The 14,922-nt window shown below is 55.2% G+C and overlaps 1 protein-coding gene across 3 annotated transcripts in view; it reads left to right on the top strand.

Annotated features, from left to right (window-relative positions):
* Nucleotides 1-14,922, top strand: part of PAMR1 (peptidase domain containing associated with muscle regeneration 1) — a 111,637-nt gene that overhangs the window by 46,321 nt on the left and 50,394 nt on the right. For all 3 annotated transcript variants that reach the window (XM_068166815.1, XM_068166814.1, XM_068166816.1), the window contains exon 5: nucleotides 6,377-6,594. In XM_068166815.1, the coding sequence (XP_068022916.1) occupies nucleotides 6,377-6,594 (218 nt within the window). The remainder of the gene's footprint in view (nucleotides 1-6,376; nucleotides 6,595-14,922) is intronic.

The following is a 14,922-nucleotide window of genomic DNA, read 5'->3' as shown; positions in this document are numbered from 1 at the left end:
TCCTAAGAGTTCTCCTGCCCTGTCTAAGCAGAGACAAATCGCTTTGCTCCCCATCTGCCCTCGCAAGCTGTCAGAGCTGCAGCAGGCAGGAGCTGTGCAGAGAGAGAAAGGAGACAGGAGCTGCTTTGTGAGCAGTTGTGCTGACTCAGCACCACCCTGGCCCTGTGTTCCAGCCCTGAGCAGTTAGCACCCACGGAGGAGATCCCTGCCTGTCCCTGCAGAGGCAGAGAAGGCACGGCATGGATGGCAGACCCAGCAGCAGAACTCTGGCAGCCTGTTGAGTGGTGCCTGCTCTTCTGAGTAGGAAGGGCCTGAAGGAGAAGTTCTAGCTGCAGTGTACCAGTTGTCCACAGGATCTAACTGCTGAGATACCTCAATGGCCACCCTGAAAGGCAGACCACCTTGAAAAGCTCAGCTGGCTTGGAAGACACTCCAGGATTGCCTTGCATAAGATAGATAGAGCTCCTCATGTCCTGTGTTGGTCCTGTGCCTCCTGACTTGCAGAGTGGCAGGGGGCAGAATCCTCTCTCTTGCCCTGCTGGCCACACTCCTCTGGCTGCAGCCCAGCACAGGGCTGCCTTCTGGACTGCATAAGGCTGCCCATGAGCCAGCAAAGTGCTCTGGTGGCCAAGAAGGCCAATCCCATTCGGGGGTGTATCACAAGGGCTGTGGTTAGGACAGCTAGAGAGGTTCTCCTCCCCCTCTGCTCTGCCCTGCTGAGGCTGCAGCTGGAGTATTGTGTCCAGTTCTGGGCCCCTCAGTTCAAGAAGGACCTCAGGGAACTGCTTAAGGGAGTCCAAAAATTATGAAGGGAGTAGAACATCTTCCTCAGGAGGGGAGCCTGAGGGAGCTGAGGGCTCTGCAGCTTGGAGAGGAGGAGCCTGAGGGTGACCTCCTTGCTGTTGCTGAAGCTGTGCAGGCTGAGTGCCCAGAGGCTGGAGCCAGGCTCTGCTGGGGGATGCCCAATGCCAGCACAAGGGGCACTGGGTGGGAGTTGAGGCAGAGGAAGTGCCATGGAAGCAGAAGGAAAATCTTTTCCCCTGTGAGGGTGACAGAGGCCTGGAGCAGGCTGCCCAGGGGGGTTGTGGAGTCTCCCTCTCTGGGGATATCCCAGGCACAAATCCAGGCTGGGCAGGGACTGGCTGGAAAGCAGCCCTGAGGAGAGAGACTTGGGGGTGCTGGGGGAGGAGAACCTCAACAGGAGCTCTCAGTGTGCACTTGCAGCCCAGAAAGCCAACCAGAGCCTGGGCTGCAGCAGGAGAAGTGTGGCCAGCAGGGCAAGGGAGGTGATTCTCCCCCTCTGCTCAGCTCTGGGGAGACCCCACCTGGAGTCCTGCCTCCAGTTCTGGAGCCCCTATGGCAAGAGGGATGTGGAGGTGCTGGAAGGTGTGCAGAGCAGGGCCAGGAGGATGAGCAGAGGGCTGGAGCACCTCTCCTGTGAGGACAGACTGAAGGAGTTGGGGCTGTTCAGTCTGCAGAAGAGAAGGCTCCCAGGTGACCTCCTTGTGGCCTTCCAGGATCTGAAGGGGGCTCCAGGAAGGCTGGGGAGGGACTGCTCAGGATCTCAGGCAGTGCTAGGACTAGGGGGAATGGAATGAAGCTGGAGGTGGGGAGATTGAGGCTGGAGGGGAGGAGGAAGTTCTTGCCCATGAGAGTGGTGAAGCCCTGGCATGGGTTGTGCAGGGAGGTGGTTGGGGCCCTGTCCCTGGAGGTGTTTAAGGCCAGGCTGGCTGAGGCTGTGGCCAGGCTGATCTAGTGTGGGGTGTCCCTGCCCATGGCAGGGGGGTTGGAACTGGCTGATCCTTGTGGTCCCTCCCAACCCTGACTGATGCTATGATACTATGATATTCAAGACCCACCTGGATGTGTTCCTGTGTGACCCTGCTCTGGCAGGGGGGTTGGGCTGGATGATCTCTGGAGGTCCCTTCCAGCCCATTGTGTGCTTCTGTCCTTGCACTGTGACTCGCTGAGCCTCGTGCCGCTGGCACTGGCTCAGTTCCCCAGCCGCTTCACAGCTGGGGGAGCAGAGGTCACTGCACTGCCTGGACCTGGGGTTTAAACAGCAACAGACCTGGTGCTCTGTGAAGGATCCTGTCTCCTGGGCTGCAGCCAGGAGGTTTTTCAAAGCTTTGGCAGGTGGCCTGAGCTGCCAGCTCTAATGCTGGGATCATATGTCATCAGCACAGGGTCTCTGCTGCTCTGCTAAGTTAAACAGGCCAGGACCCCCTCTGCCTTTCCCATCTCCCACTCTGTTTTCCAGCCCTTTTGAAGCAGAGTGAGCAAACAATTTAAACCAACATGATGTGTATGGCTCCTTCCTTCTGTGCCTTCCCTGGCTGCAGCTCTTGATAGTCAAGGTTCAGGAACAGGCTGCCATACAGGGCTTACCTTTCCAGCTCTAAACAACACTGCTGCCACTACAGAGCCAGCAGCCCAGAACCCTTCACAGAATGTGGAATTGTTTGGGTTGGAAAAGCCCTCTAAGATCATGAGTCCAGCCATTAACCCAGCACCACCGTGGCCATTAAACCATGTCCCCACGTGCCCTGGGCACACATTTCTTGACCACCTCCACCACCTCCCTGGGCAGCCTGTTCCAATCCCATCTCCAAACCCATATCCAACCTAAACCTCCCCTGCTGTGACTTGGGGCCATTTCCCCTCATCCTATCACCTGATAGTAGGGAGAAGAGACCAACCCCCACCTCACTCTTTCCAGGGAGCTGTAGAGAGCAATGAGCTCTCTCCTCAGCCTCCTTTTCTCCAGGCTGACCAACCCCAGCTCCCTCAGCTGCTCCTTCCCAGCCCTGTTCTCCAGACCCTTCCCCAGCTTTGTTGCCCTTCTCTGGACCTGCTCCAGCTCCAAAATGTCCTTCTTGGAGTGAGGAGCCCAAAACTGAACCCAGGACTCAAGGTGTGGCCTCAGCAGTGCCCAGTGCTAGGGGACAATTCCTGCCCTGGTCCTGCCTGGCCACACCATTGCTGATCCAGGCCACCAAGATGCTGGTGGCCTTCTTGGCCACCTGGGCACCCCCTGGCTCACCTTCAGCTGCTGTCAACAAACCTCTCCAGGTCCTTTTTCACCGAGTAGTTTCCAGCTGCTCTGCCCCTAGCCTGGAGTGTTGATGGGGTTGCTGTGACTGAAGGGCAGGACCTGGCTGCGTTCCCTGTCACACCAGACCCAAGCATCAGAATTCTTACTTCTTCCCTTGTGCCCTTGCTCCTCATTCCCATCAGAAAGGTGCTGATGCAGAGGAGTGGGCAGAGGAGTTTTGGGGTTGAGTGAGGATAAACTGCAGCCCCTGAAGTGTGACAAGGATGAATGGGTTAATTTGTACTGCTCTGTGACTTCCATCAGGGTAGGCCCCTGGGGTGTGTTCTGCCAGGGAAAGCGTGGTTTGGAGATGTAGTGTACAACCTGATGGCTGTGAGGATGTCCCTGGCAAGCCTGACAGAACGAGAAGTCAGCTCATGCATGTTGTGCAAAGCTACGCTGAGTTAATCTCTCTCCAATGCATATTTGAAGCAGATGTCATTTGCTTCTCATTCCACATTCCAGCAGATGATTTCAAGAATGAGAGGCCCTGCTGCACTGGTGCAGCTGCCTCTGACTGCTCATTCATTTCTCTGTGTGCTCCTCCTGATGCTCTGAACCCAGACATATAACCTCAACAAAGGCAACCGAGTCAAGAGGCCTCTTAAGTCAGCTCAGGAGCCGTCAGAGAAAGGTCACTTCGTGTAACCTGTGGCCCCCTTAGCAAGGAGACCTGAGTCCCAGGAAGGGAGGAGCAGGAAACAGGCTGCAGGACTCCCTTGCCACTTCAGCCTGTGAGATCTAGCAGTGGATCCAAAACTTGTCTCACCTCTTTGGTGTAAAAATGCAGTCTCTGCAAGTCCCTGAGCACACACTGCACCAGGCAGCACAGGAGATTCATCCTGATGCCAGAGGTGGCTGTCAGTGGTGCTGGGAGCTCTGGGGCAGGGTAAGCACACAGCTGGCTCCATTTATGAAGCATTCTGCTGAGCAGTGCTCACAGAATCATAGAACGTTAGGGGCTGGAAGGAACCTGGAAAGCTCATCCAGCCCAACCCCCCTGCCAGAGCAAGAGCACCCACAGCAGGTCACACAGGAACACATCCAGGTGGGGATTGAATATCTCCAGAGAGGGAGACTCCACAACTCCCCTGGGCAGCCTGCTCCAGGGCTCTGTCATCCTCACAGGGAAAAAGATTTTCCTCCTGTTCCCATGGCACTTCCTCGGCCTCAGCTTCCACCACTGCCCCTTGTGCTGGCATTGGGCAGCCCCCAGCAGAGCCTGGCTCCAGCCTCTGGGCACTCAGCCTGCACAGCTTCAGCAACAGCAAGGAGGTCACCCTCAGGCTCCTCCTCTGCAAGCTGCAGAGCCCTCAGCTCCCTCAGGCTCTCCTCCTGAGGAAGATCTTCCACTGCCTTCAGCATTTTTGGGCTCACTTAAGCAGTTCCCTGAGGTCCTTCCTGAACTGAGGGCCCCAACACTGGACACAATATTCCAGCTGCAGCCTCAGCAGGGCAGAGCAGAGAGGGAGGAGAACCTCTCTGACCTACTGACCACAGCCCTTCTAATGCAGCCCAGGATGCCCTTGGCCTCCTTGGCCACCAGAGCACATGTCTGGCTCATGGTCAACCTCCTATCCACCAGGCCCCCCAGGCCCCTTTCCCCTTCACTGCTCTCCAACAGTTCAGTCCCCAGCCTATACTGCTCCATGTGCTTGCATGGCCTCTCCCAGGCCCACACCTTCTCACCTGTGGCTGCCACGCCACGGGTGGGCCTGGCAGCCCTGGCCACAGCTCCTTCTCCAGAGGCAGGTGGTGTTCCTGTCTCCTGTTCCCATGGGATACTGTGGATTCAAAGGGCAGCACTTAATATCACTGCTGCTGAGCATGAGCCCTGCACACTGCCTGCAGCACAGCTGGGAGAGCGTCGGAGTCTTTCCCTTCTGCTTGGCTTTCATCCCTTCCTTCTGAGCTCAGAGGAAGGGCAAGTGCCAGGCACTGGGCCTTCACTCCCCTTGTCCTTTGTGGTACAACAATGTGCTGCAGCATTTCCTCTTCTCTTTCTCTGCCTGCTCCTACTGCTGTCACATCCCTGAGCTTTACTCCTACCCCTGCTTGCTGACTTCTGACCATCACAATGGAAATAGCTTTTGAGCCTTCTTCACCTTGGCTGCTGTTTCTTTCAGTACTTAGAGCTCTGTTTAGGGGAAGTGGAGCAACTCTTACCAGACAGCCACAGCAGAAATGTGGCCCTGACAGCAACTGACCCTAGGTGAACCTTCTAGCACTGTATGTGATGCACATGAACAGACTGTATGACTTCAACCTAGCCTTCACTGTTCTGCCACTTGAATGCTCTCCTGGAGCAGCTGTGTGAGCTGGCTTCCAGGGCACCTAGCCTTCACTGTTCTGCCACATAGCAGTGTGCCCAGGGGGCCAAGAAGGCCAATGGCATCCTGGCCTGCATCAGGAACAGTGTGGCCAGCAGGAGCAGGGAGGTCATTGTGCCCTGTGCTCAGCACTGGTTAGGCCACACCTTGAGTCCTGTGTCCAGTTCTGAGCCCCTCAGTTTCAGAAGGACATTGAGAGACTTGAAGGTGTCCAGAGAAGGGCAACAAAGCTGGGGAGGGGTCTGGAGCACAGCCCTGTGAGGAGAGGCTGAGGGAGCTGGGGTTGCTTAGCCTGGAGAAGAGGAGGCTCGGGGGAGACCTCATTGCCCTCTCCAACTCCCTGAAGGGAGGTTGTAGCCAGGTGGGGGTTGGTCTCTTCTCTCAGGCACCCAGCACCAGAACAAGGGGACACAGTCTCAAGCTGTGCCAGGGGAGGTTTAGGCTGGAGGTGAGGAGAAAGTTCTTCACTGAGAGATTGTTGGCCATTGGGCTGTGCTGCCCAGGGAGGTGGTAGAGTCCCCATCCCTGGAGGTGTTGAAGAGGGGATTGGATGTGGCACTTGGAGCCATGGTTTAGTAGTCAGGAGGTGCTGGGTGAGAGGTTGGACTTGATGATCTTTGAGGTCTCTTCCCACCTTATTGATTCTATGATTCTATGAATGTTCTCCTGGAGCAGCTGTGTGGAGCTGAGCTGGCTTCCAGGGAACCTAGCCTTCACTCTTCTGCCACTTGAATGTTCTCCTGGAGCAGCTGTGTGGAGCTGAGCTGGCTTCCAGGGGTCACACTGCAAAACCTGAGATGCAGTGAGGAGGACTGTATGTGATGAGGGACTTGTCGCTTCCCTGGGTGGAGGGAGGCACTAACACAGCTAAACATCTGACCAACCCCCAGGCAGGGTGCACAGAGGGGAGAGTGCAGCCTGCCTGCCTGCCTGCCTGTGCTGGTTCCCCTAGGTTCTCCATGCTGAGCCTGGAGTTTGACTACATGTGCCAGTATGACTACGTGGAGGTGCGCGACGGCGACAACCTGGACAGCGGAGTCATCAAGAAGTTCTGCGGCAACGAGAGGCCGCCGCCCATCCGCAGCACTGGCTCTGCCCTCCACCTCCTCTTCCAGTCCGATGGATCCAAGAACTTTGATGGATTCCACGCTGTCTTTGAGGAAATCACAGGTACAGCCAGCCCCGGGGGGGGGCTCTCAAGAAGTCAGTGTCGCTTCGTCTCCCTCCCGCGTTAAACGCTTCCACGCTGCGCTGCCAGCGGCAGCCTGCGGCGAGGCAGCGCAGGGGAGGGCGGAGAGCCGCGGGGTGGCATGTTGAGCGTGAGGGCTGAATTCCTGCTGCCTGCGTGAGGAACAGGCATGCCAGGCAGCAGAGAAGAGCTGCTGCTGTGTGAGGCTTTCCCGTCTGAGAGCAGAGAAGGAAAGGGAGGGAGGGAGGGAGGGAGGAAGGGGCGGTGTGTGTGTGCCTGCGGTCGCGGGGCTGCCCCACGCTGCCTGCGGGAGCAGGGTCACTCTCTCCCTGAGCAGAATCTTCATGCAAAGCCTCACCATCAGCTGAGGGAGAATGCCCTGGTGTGACTCCTGGGTTGGCTCATTCTATCACACGATTAGGGCTTGAAAAGGCCAAAGTCTGTACCAAGAACAGACTCTTTAACAGGAAAAAAAAAAAGCAAGAGGCATTTCTCATTCTGTGATGAGCTCAGCGTTCTGAATGACAGAAGCAGGGCTCCAGAACTCTTGTGGGTTTGGTAGTACTCAGTGCTTGAGTCCCCCACACTGCTTCCCATCCTTCCTTTCTGGCTGCAAAATAACCCTGGAGGTGTAGCTGGCTCCTCAGTTTGCCCCTGCGTTGGTAGCAGCCTCTGCACTGCTCCTGGATCTTCCTTGTTTAGCTGTGTAGGGAATTTTGATCAGATCTGCCCACAGTGCAGGCACAGCAGGCTGAGCCAAGCCTGCAGCTTTGCTGTAGGCAAACCCTCCAGGATCTCTAACTCACCTTCATCACCTGCCTTCCCTATACCTTGCTGACCCCCATCTCCTGACATCCTCCAGGGTGTATCTGGCTTGGGAATCACAGAAACATTCAGGTTGTAAAAGAGCCTCCTCAGGATCACCAAGTCCAACCCAGAACCCTGCTCTGCAAGGCTCACCCCTAAACCATAGCCCCAAGCACCACAGCCAAACCACCTTCAAACACAGCCAGGCTTGGGGACTCCACCACCTCCCTGGGCAGCACTTTCCAATCCCTGACCACTCTTGATGGGAAAAATGTTTTCCTAAGGTCCAGTTTGAACCTCCCCAGTGGCAGCTTGAGGCCATTCCTCTTGTTCTGTCACTAATTCCCTGTGAGAAGAGACCAGCAGCAGCCTCTCCACAGCCTCCTTTCAGGGAGCTGTAGACAGCCAGGAGGTCTCCCCTCAGCCTCCTCTCTTTCACACTAACCATCCCCAGCTCCTTCAGTCTCTCTCCATCAGATTTCTTCTCCAGGCCCTTCCCAGCTTCCTTGCCCTGCTCTGCCCTGGCTCCAGCACCTCCACATCTCTCTTGGATTGAGCTGCCCAAAGCTGGACACAGCACTCCAGCTGTGGCCTCCCCAGAGCTGAGTGCCAGGGGACAATCCCCTCCCTGCTCCTGCTGGACACAGCACTGCTGATCCCAGCCAGGAGGCCTTTGGCTTTCTTGGCCCCCTGGGCACACTGCTGGCTCCTATTCTGCTGCTTGTCCCCTAGGTCCCTTTCTGCCAGGCAGATTTCCAGCCACACTACTCCAAGCCTGTAGTCTCAAGCTGTGCCAGGGGAGGTTTAGGCTGGATGTTAGGAAGAAATTCTTCCCAGCAAGAGAGATTGGCCATTGGGATGTGCTGCCCAGGGAGGTGGTGCAGTCACTATCCCTGGAGGTGTTTAGGCAGAGCCTGGCTGAGGCACTTGGTGCCATGGTTGAGTTGATCAGATGGTGTTGGGTGAGAGGTTGGACTGGATGATCTCTGAGGTCTTTCCCAACCTGGTTAATTCTATTCTATTCTATTCTATCCTATTCTATTCTATTCTATTCTATTCTATTCTATTCTATTCTATTCTATTCTATTCTATTCTATTCTATTCTAGTCTAGTCTAGTCTATTCTAGTCTAGTCTAGTCTAGTCTAGTCTAGTCTAGTGCTTGGGGCTGTGGTGACCCACTTGCAGGACCTGGCCCTTGGCCTTGTTGAAGCTCAGGTGGTTTCTCTAAGCCTTCTGCAAAGACTCAGAGCTCTGAGTGGATCAGCTGTTAGCAAAGACCGGGGGTGTGAGCAGCAGCCTGCCAGCTGTGAAGCGCTGGGTGCGGTGCCTCCGGCTGTAAACCCTTCCTACCTGCTAGCAGCAGGGCAGAGCAGTTAGCTGCGGCTGGCTGGCCCGGGCTGGCAGCAGGAGAGGCGCTAGAGAAGCAGCGGCTGCGGCGGGGGCTGTGTTGCGTAAGGGCTGCCTACACTCCGGGAGCTGAGGTTCTCCATATGGTGGGAGCTGCAGCCGGCCTGTTTCCCCTGCCCAGCAGGGAGCACTTGGTATTCAAAGGCTGCTCGGCGCTTTATTTCCGCCCCATTTTCAGCCGTAATTCTTCTGAGGCTGGGTGGCTGCAAGTGTGGTAATCCACACAGAGCACGTTGCAGAGGGCTTCTTAGAGTTTGTGAGGAGCTCTTACTGTGCACTTCATTATGAGGCTGTTCTGGCCCAGCGTGAAAAGCTTTTAAAAGGCTGGCAGTGTCTTTTCATGTGGAGCATTAACCTGGCCAGCAGGACGGCTCAGGCAGAGAGTACAGGGTGCGTGGAGCAGCATGGAGTGAAAAGCAGGGGCAGCACAGCGCTGAAAGCTCTGGCAGCACACTGCAAACTCAGGCATTGCTCCTGAAACTTCCCTCTCTGCACAGCACTGTGGATAAGCTGAGATCCCTGGAACAGGCTGCAGAGAGCTTGCTAGAGCAATGCCCTGTGCTGTGGGTGACAGCAGCAGCAGCTGCTGCTTACAGGATGGGGACCAGGCCATGGAGGTGATCATACAATCATAGAATCAATAAGGCTGGAAAAGACCTCAGAGATCAAGCCCAACCTATCACCCAACACCTCCTGACAACTAAACCATGGCTCCAAGTGCCACATCCAGTCCCGTTTTGAACACCTCCAGGGACCATGACTCCATCGCCTCCCTGGGCAGCCCACGATCTGATGGCCCAGCACCACAGTGGTGTGACGGAGAAGGCTGAAGAAGTCTCTTGTGCTGTCAGACTTGAGTTCCTTCCCTTTCTGTCTTGCCTTGGCCCAAGCTGTGAGCAGGCTGGTAGTTCTCAGCTTGCTGAAGCGGGGGCCCTGACTGCACAGGGGTCACTGGTTCAACTGCCTGGTTGTGTTGCTGCAAAATAAGCTGTGAAGCCCCTTTAGGGGAGGCCACTGCACCTGCAGTTACCAAAGGACAGCTTGCTGCACTGCCTGCTCTGGAAGCAGCTCTACTTCCCATCCCATTCCCAGGGTCAAGTGGCACCCAGTAATTGGCAGGAGTGACTAGATTTCCCCCCAGCAGCCTTCAGCTGGGGAGCCAGATGGGGAGGGCCTCTCAGGGATCAGATGTCTACTGGATCTAGTTAGATGAAAGCCTGTTGCTGATTTCAGCAGCACTTTCCTTTGTGTACCCCCAAGCCAGTGAACTCTGACACAGCCTTTGGCAGTGCTGTCCCACATGGTTTGGCTGGAGCCAGGAAACCACCACTCCCCTCAACAGAGAAGCATTTAGTGCTCCTGAGCATCAGGCATGTTCAGGCAGCGTCTGGCACTCATCCTCCTTCACTTGGACATGCTCACTGCCACAGAACCAGGAGACAAAGCTGAAAGTGCCCTGGCTTCAGACCATCAGCTGCAACATGTCAGCCTGTACAGGGTCTTCTGCTTCCCCTCCCCTCCCTCAGTGAGATTTGAGGTCGGTTGGATACAGTACAATTGCCATAGTTATGCCCTGCAACAAAGGAATTCCTGTCCTTAGTCAGGCCTCAGTCCTCAATGAAGTCATTCATTGCCCAGCCCTGTGAGGAGAGGCTGAGGGAGCTGGGGTTGCTTAGCCTGGAGAAGAGGAGGCTCAGGGGAGACCTTCTTGCTCTCTGCAACTACCTGAAGGGAGGTTGTAGCCAGGTGGGGGTTGCTCCCAGGCAAGCAGCACCAGAACAAGAGGACACAGTCTCAAGCTGTGCCAGGGGAGGTTTAGGCTGGAGGTGAGGAGAAAGTTCTTCCCAGCAAGAGAGATTGGCCATTGGGATGTGCTGCCCAGGGAGGTGGTGGAGTCACCATCCCTGGAGGTGTTTAGGAAGAGCCTGGCTGAGGCACTTGGTGCCATGGTTTAGTTGATCAGATGGTGTTGGGTGAGAGGTTGGAATCAATGATCTCTGAGGTCTTTTCCAACCTGGTCTGGTCTATTCTATTCTATTCTATTCTATTCTATTCTATTCTATTCTATTCTATTCTATTCTATTCTATGGTTTAGTTGATCAGATGGTGTTGGGTGATAGGTTGGGCTTGATGACCTCAAAGGTCTTTTCTAACCTGGTTAATTCTATTCCATTCCATTCCATTCCATTCCATTCCATTCCATTCCATTCCATTCCATTCCATTCCATTCCATTCCATTCCATTCCATTCCATATTGCTGTTACATGAAGACTCCAGAGAAATCAATGTGTGGCACCTCTGTATTTCTTGCCTCTTGCCATCTGGATATAGGATGAATCAAAGTCTTTGCAGGGAAGACTGAGGATTCTGCTCTGTGTCCTTCTGGACTGCAGCAGAGATGGAATGCTTTAAATATAACAGTAGACAACCTCAGCACAGGTGTCCTAGGGCAGGTTTGTTGTGCTTGCAACACTCAGTGGCTGCTGCCAAGATTCGTCTTGAAGTAATTGGTGTGCTCAGGGTGGAAGGACAAAGCTGCTTGGCAGAGCCATTGGAATACAGACCCTGCTAGCAAGTCTTATTTCAAAATTGAACCTGGAAGTTGCCAACCATGCTCAGATTGTTCTTCAAGGTGGCAGAGAGTATGGTTTTGTAGTCAGCCTGAGCTGGAGCACCTCTGCCACGAGGCCAGGCTGAGGGAGCTGGGGGTGTTCAGCCTGGAGAAGAGAAAGCTCCAGGCAGGCCTAATAGTGACCTTCTGGTACCCAAAGGGAGCTCCAAGAAGGCTGCAGAGGGACTGTTGGCAAAGGCCTGCAGGGACAGGAGCAGGGGCAATGGTTTGAAATGAGAGCAGAGCAGATTGAGATTGGATGTGAGCAACAAGTTCTGCCCCAGGAGGCTGCTGGGACACTGCAAGAGGTTGCCCAGGGAGGTGGTTGAGGCCTCACGCCTGGAGGCATTCAAGGTGAGGCTGGAGAAGGCTGTGAGCAACCTGCTGTAGTGGAGGATGTCCCTGCTGAGTGCAGGGGGTTTGGACTGGATGGCCTTTGGAGGTCTCTTCCAACCCAAACCCCTCTAGGGTTCTGTGATCTTTCAGCATATTTACTGCTGGGTTCAGGGTGAGAAGACCTCTGCAGCTCAATGAGTCTGCTGGAGACCTGTGCTGCCTTTGCTCTGTGTGCACTGTGCCTTCTGTGGCAGGATTGGCTGGGTGCATGCAGTGCCCCTGGGTGTGCATTTCACCCTTACCAAGGAGTTAAGCTCAACCACTAAGGAGCTGAGAAATGCCAGCACAGCCATGGGAGCAGTTCAGAAGAGTGAGTGGGGTGGGGAAGGAGGGATGGGGAGAAGAGAGAAGGAGAGAGGTGGTTGAGGCCCCATGCCTGGAGCTCTCCAAGGTGAGGCTGGAGAAGGCTGTGAGCAGCCTGCTGTAGTGGAGGATGTCCTTGCTGAGTGCAGGGGGTTGGACTGGATGAGCTCTGGAGGTCCCTTCCAACCCAAACCATTCTGTGTTTCCATGATTCTGTGAAACTGAACTGCTGTGGATCAAGATGTGAAGTTTGCTGCAGGGTCTTGTTGTGTTAAGACAGAGTTGAAGGAGGGCACTAGATCCTGAGGATCCTTGGTGTTGGAGATACTGAAAGACTGGCTGAAAGAGATTTCAGCTCTGCTTTCTGTCTGCTAAACCCCACACTCAGTTTGGAAAATAATCCAAGAGTGACTGCTTTCTTCATCTGTCTTTTTGAGGATCAGTGCTGCTCTAGCTGCTCCTCTGCCCACAGAGCAGGCAGTCAAAAGGAGCCTGGCTTAGTGCACACTGGAATCTGCTGGTGTCAAATGACACCGCTGCTCATACTGGTACTCACTGATCCTCATTTGGACAGCTTGAACTGCATCACTACTGGACTTGTGGTGTGCAAGGGCTTCCTTGCAGGCTTGGGGTCACAGTGTCACAGTATCACTAAGGTTGGAAGAGACCTCGAGGATCATCCAGTCCAAGCTGTCACCACAGACCTCATGACTAGACCATGGCACCAAGTGCCACATCCAATCTCCTCTTGAACACCTCCAGGGATGGGGACTTCACCACCTCCCTGGGCAGCACATCCCAATGACAAATGACTCTCTCAGTGAAGAACTTTCTTCTCACCTCCAGCCTAAACCTCCCCTGGCACAGCTTGAGACTGTGTCCTCTTGTTCTGGTGCTGGGTGCCTGAGAGAAGAGACCACCCCCCACCTGGCTACAACCTCCCTTCAGGGAGTTGGAGAGGGCAATGAGGTCTCCCCTGAGCCTCCTCTTCTCCAGGCTAAGCAACCCCAGCTCCCTCAGCCTCTCCTCACAGGGCTGTGCTCAAGGCCTCTCCCCAGCCTTGTTGCCCTTCTCTGGACACCTTCAAGTCTCTCAATGTCCTTCTGAAACTGAGGAGCCCAGAACTGGACACAGGACTCAAGGTGTGGCCTAACCAGTGCTGAGCACAGGGCACAATGACCTCCCTGCTCCTGCTGGCCACACTCTTCCTGATGCAGGCCAGGATGCCATTGGCCTTCTTGGCCACCTGGGCACACTGCAGGCTCATGTTCAGGCAGCTGTCAATCAGCACCCCCAGGTCCCTCTCTGCCTGGCTGCTCTCAGCCTCTCTGACCCCAGCCTGTAGCTCTGCCTGGGGTTACTGTGGCCAAAGTGCAGCCCCTGGCACTTGGACTTGTTGAATGCCATCCTGTTGGCCTCTGCCCATCTGTCCAGCCTGGCAAGGTCCCTCTGCAGAGCCCTTCTGCCCTCTCACTGACCAACATCTGCCCCCAGCTTGGTTTCATCTGCACATTTGCTGATGCTGGACTCAATGCCCTCCTCCAGATCATCAATGAAGATGTTAAAGAGCACAGGGCCCAGCACTGATCCCTGGGGCACACCACTGGTGCCTGGCTGCCAGCTGGCTGTGGCACCATTCACCACCACTCTCTGGGCTCAGCCTCCAGCCAGTTCCTAACCCAGCTCAGAGTGCTGCTGTCCCAGCCAGGGGCTGACAGCTTGGCCAGCAGTTTGCTGTGGGGGATGGTGGCAAAGGCCTTGCTGAGGTCCAGGCAGACCACATCCACAGCCTGCCCCACATCCACCAGGCAGTCACCTGGGCATGGAAGGAGATCAGGTTGGAGAGGGTCAGCGTGGCCAGTCAGAGCTTCCCTAACCCAACACCAAAGCACTCCTCAGGTGCAAAGCAACTGTCAAAGTCTGTGATTGCAGAGCAAGTCTGTGATGGCAGAGCAAGTCTGTGATGACAAGATTTTAGGCCCAGAATAAAACCTCACCAGAACCATGGATCCCAGAACTTATCCTAAGCTCTGAGGTGAATGGCAAGAAGAAGATAAATTGATGTTGAACTTCTTTAACTTAGGTGAAGCTTTAAACACTGTTGGAACTTGCTGTAAATTGTTTTTCCTCCACAAATCTTTCTCACCGCTTGACTGCAGCTGAAGGGAAATGTTAAGAGAGAGTGAGGAATGTGGGGAAAAGAACTGCCCAGCCCTGTAAGGTCCCCTCTCCAGTGAGAAAGAGCAGAGGGGTTTTGGGTGTGCATTAGGCCCTTTACTGTGCCTTAGAACCACAGACTCATAGAGGTTGGAAGGCACCTCCAGAGATCATCCAGTCCAAGCCCCCTGCCAGAGCAGAGCACCCAGGGCAGGTCATAGCATCATAGTATCAGTCAGGGTTGGAAGGGACCACAAGGATCATCTACTTCCAACCCCCCTGCCATGGGCAGGGACACCCCACACTAGATCAGCCTGGCCACAGCCTCAGCCAGCCTGGCCTTAAACACCTCCAGGGACAGGGCCCCAACCACCTCCCTGCACAACCCATTCCAGGGCTTCACCACTCTCATGGGGAAGAACTTCCTCCTCCCCTCCAGCCTCAATCTCCCCACCTCCAGCTTCATTCCATTCCCCCTAGTCCTATCACTGCCTGAGATCCTGAGAAGTCCCTCCCCAGCTCACACAGGAACACATCCATGTGGGGTTGGAAAGTCTCCAGAGCAGGAGGCTCCACAACCTCTCTGGGCAGCCTGCTCCAGGGCTCCAGCACCCTCAGAGTAAAGAA

The sequence above is a fragment of the Melanerpes formicivorus genome, unplaced genomic scaffold (assembly GCF_026170545.1).
Source record: "Melanerpes formicivorus ecotype bairdi unplaced genomic scaffold, bMelFor1.0.p_v2 SCAF_108, whole genome shotgun sequence".
Classification (NCBI taxonomy): Eukaryota; Metazoa; Chordata; class Aves; order Piciformes; family Picidae; genus Melanerpes; species Melanerpes formicivorus.
This window is presented reverse-complemented; position numbering and strand designations above follow the sequence as displayed.